At 38.3% G+C, this 3,915-nt stretch overlaps 2 gene segments (V, D, J or C); one reads left to right on the top strand and one right to left on the bottom strand.

Annotated features, from left to right (window-relative positions):
• Positions 1 to 274: 274 nt before the first annotated feature.
• On the bottom strand, positions 275 to 1,793 carry LOC119907664 (the record flags this gene model as incomplete). The annotated part of the segment is given in 2 exon segments: positions 275 to 840; positions 1,766 to 1,793. Coding segments are annotated over 2 exon segments (360 nt in total), but the record flags the coding sequence as incomplete, so codon positions are not given.
• A 539-nt stretch (positions 1,794 to 2,332) lies between these two features.
• LOC119907954 lies at positions 2,333 to 2,803 on the top strand (the record flags this gene model as incomplete). The annotated part of the segment is given in 2 exon segments: positions 2,333 to 2,385; positions 2,493 to 2,803. Coding segments are annotated over 2 exon segments (363 nt in total), but the record flags the coding sequence as incomplete, so codon positions are not given.
• Positions 2,804 to 3,915: the final 1,112 nt, after the last annotated feature.

Here is a 3,915-nt window from a genome sequence, read left to right as displayed (position 1 = left end):
ATTATCTTTGTTGTCACCAAAAATCTAATTTGCAGTTTGTGTAATGAAGCAGTTTCTACGGTCTAGCTTTAAGGAATCTTGAACAAATAATGTCTTTGTTGCATTAATGTTACATTAATGATTATCTGATTAATTGCTCTCAAAATATTACGTATTTTACGCATTACGAATGCTTTAAATTATTTTATAATTTCAAGACATTTCCAAACAATAGAAACAATCACAGATATATTTGTACATTTTTAACCTTTCTGGATTTAATGGAACTATCAAAACAGCAAAACTGTAACTTTCACCATAACATGAATTGAAAACAACAGCTTTGATGAACTGGTCTTTATTTTAATGAAACAATTGAAATGACAACAACAAAAAACAAATTTATCAATGAAACATGTAATAAGAGAGTGAGTTAGGGAAGGAAAGAGAGAGAGGGAGAAATCTTTGATGAATTCAGGCTGAGAGCAGTAGCAGAGTAAAACCAGTAGCAGAGTCCCAGTGAGTCAGGTCAGGATTGGGAACACTGGTCTCTCCTCAGTGTCTCTGAGACCAGAGCCTGGGAGCCCTGGGTGGCCTCACAGGTCACAGAGCCCACCTTCCTCCACTGGTCTGCAGGGAGCCTCAGGGTGCTGCTCCAGCTGTAGCGGCCGTCCTTCTCCAGCACCCCGGGGCTCCTGCTCTCCTCCCAGCTGCTGCTGCTGCTGCTGCTGCCGTCCACCTTCCAGGCCAGACTCCAGTCTGAGGGGAAGCCCTTGTTGGCCAGGCACATGAGCGTGGCCTTCCCCTGCTGCAGCTCCTCACTGGAGGGGGGCAGCACCGTCAGGGTGGGACGGACATCACCTAGGAGACACCAATCAGCTTAGAGGACACCTTTGCTGTGTGAGAGCTGATTTTCTCCTTTAAGGAGTTTCTGTCAGATGTTTTTTCTGCTCCACCAGTCACTCACTCACACATTGTTTCACTTCCCTTTAAGAAGCCTCTCATGCAAATCAGCACAGAGAGAATCATCATACAGAATGACCTGAAATATCAAACTACACTGGAAATAAATAACAAACTTTCTTATCAAGATCATCAAAAACTTGACTGTACAATAATTTATTCAGTGGAAACCAAAACAGAAATGATCTGACAACAATCAGATGTTCTTCATCTGGATTTCAAAGTGTTTCTTCACTTACATTAACAGCTATAATGATGAGTTGAACCACTAGATACAGTTTAAACGTCGTTACTTTTCAAGTGCAAATTCAGTCACACAGGTATCACTGCTCAGCTGTATCACTTCACTTACTGACAGATACACTGACCACTGTGTTGAAAGTAGTGCCAGTTGTCCTTTCACTATTAATATGGAAATATTGTATTCTTTTTTCAAATTCATAACAATAAGCAACATTTTTAAAACACCCATATTTATCTTTACTTCAATTTTACATGAAGAAAGTGAATTGTATTTAATCACAACAACAGCCATTATTGTGGTGAACATTTTAAACTAAACTCAACATTTTTACATTAAGATTAAAGTTTTATATTTTTTCCACTTCCAAGTTGATTACATTTCATTTTGACAGGACTGTGTGAAGAACAGTTTGGTTAAGCTGCTCTGAGTTAGCCTCCATGGTAAAGGAAGAGAAATAAAAACATGAACAATAAAAGTTTCATAATTAAAACAAATATATTTATCTGCCTTAAACATTGAAAAGTTGAATTTAAAGCAGGACTTGATAATATTGTATTTAGTATTTGAGCAGAAACTTACTTCCAACATCCAGTCTGGTTCCTCCACCAAAAGTCCTCCACAGTGATACAAACTCATTGAGCCGCCGTACAAAAACCTCTCACTGTAGAGAGACACGGCTCTCTGAATTTGACACAAACAAACTCAACAAAAATAGTCTCTGATTATAATATTTTATCAGCTGAAATGTAAAATTAAGACAGTCACACAAATTTCCAGGATGGATGTTTTTAGATATATTAATGTTAAATTCAATTTCTATATTTGTTCTGTGGCAATTTAGGCAGAAGATATTTTGAAACAAAATATATCTTGTACCATGAAACCAAAATCATGTAAAAAAGATTTTAAACCATTTCAGATGAATACTCTGATAAACTGATTGATCCACACTGATAAACAGCATCATCAGAGTAATCCAAGTCCCTGCTGGAATCAGTCAGAGCATTTCCATAGAGAGCCACTTTGCATCAGCAGCACCATGCTCCAGTGCTCTGGGAGAGTTTATAGTCCTGAGAGTTGAACACTGGATGACTGACAGCTGTCCTTCATGACAAGAGAAGCCACAGAAATCCTCCTCATCAAAAACATGACTTTGATCTGCGTCCTCATCTGGACTCTCCTCTGCTGCTGCTTCACAGGTAAAGTCCAGAGAATCAAACTCCTCTCCTCTATGAACATCCGTCCCTCTGAAATGAAGCCCACAAAACCATGACGCTGCTTTATGTTTTTGTCTCTGTATCCTCAGAGTCCAGAGGCCAGGTCACAGTGACTCAGCCTGGAGCAGTGAGCTCTGCTCTGGGAGGCTCCGTCTCCATCAAATGTACGACCAGTCAGGATGTTTATGGTGGGAGCTATTTACACTGGTACCAACAGAGAGATGGAGAAACTCCCAAACTCCTCATTTACGCTGCTAGCACTCGAGAATCAGGGATTCCAGATCGTTTTACAGGCAGTGGATCAAACTCTGACTTCACTCTGACCATCAGTGGAGTCCAGACTGAAGATGCAGCAGTTTACTACTGTCAGAGTCTCCATAACATCAACAGTCAGTGGTTGTTCACACAGTGAAAAAGCGTCGTACAAAAACCTCCCTCAGTCAGACTGAACAGAAACTGAACTCACTGCTGCAGCTGGAAACTACTGCAGAGACTGATACACTTCACTGAGGACACACACACACACACACACACAGCAAATGCACAATTTTATCAAGTGGATTACAAATATCACAGTATCAGTTTCAGAACAAGTTCTGTGTCAAATAATTATCTTGCTGGAAATCAAATTACACAAGTGTTACGTAGCTACGTTACTGATTTTTTTTTACCTAACCAATAGTTTTGTTTCCTAAAGTTTGATCACATGTTAGAAAAGCTTTGTGGCAGTCCAGTGAGACTCACAGAAATGCTAAGGGGAGTGACAAAGTGTAGATCATTCACTGTATTTATCTTATGGTGAAATTTGATTGTAAAGCATAAACATTTAATCTGGACATTAAATCCAAATACAGTTCACTGAGGACACACAGACACACTGTTTCATCAAATAGATGGAACATTGCAGCTTTAACCATCAATTAACCTAAAAAACAAGTTCAATGACAAAAACTTATCTAGTGCAAATCAAATGAATCTTTCCATCACAGCTTTTCACCATCTATTCATATCCTAATAAAAATCCAATGTTCGTATCTATTTTCCAAATAATCATTAAGATCCAATCTGGGACGTCAATTACAAAAATGTTTGGTCATGACCTTTGACCTCAGCTTCATACTGGATTACAGAAATCAAAACAAAAATATGAAGGCAAAGATCAGCATAAGCTTCACGATGAAAATATTATTTTAAGCTAAATTTATGTAAAGAAAAGCTCATTATCAAATGGAATCAAGACAAAAAGACACAAGTGATCTACTTCATATTATTAGATGTTTATAACTCTAACTGCAAACTGTATTTTTTTTTTCAAATTTCCATTCCTCTGAGCATTTTTAGGACTTCATGTCCATGTTGGCTTCAAAGTTAAAATATTCCATAATAGCTGTTTTCTGGCTCTGCCGTCATGTCCAAAATTCCGAGTAGTTTCTTTAGCGAGCTACCTGATATACCAGCTTCAGCCTCCCCTCATGACTCATCATTTTCTTTTTTCTTTTTGAGAAAATCTCG

The sequence above is a fragment of the Micropterus salmoides genome, unplaced genomic scaffold (genome assembly GCF_014851395.1).
Source record: "Micropterus salmoides isolate LMB-PRFRI ecotype aquatic unplaced genomic scaffold, ASM1485139v1 Ms_hic_scaffold_17, whole genome shotgun sequence".
In the NCBI taxonomy this organism is placed as follows: Eukaryota; Metazoa; Chordata; class Actinopteri; order Centrarchiformes; family Centrarchidae; genus Micropterus; species Micropterus salmoides.
Note: the sequence above shows the minus strand (reverse complement) of the source record. Positions and strands in the feature narration are given on the sequence as shown.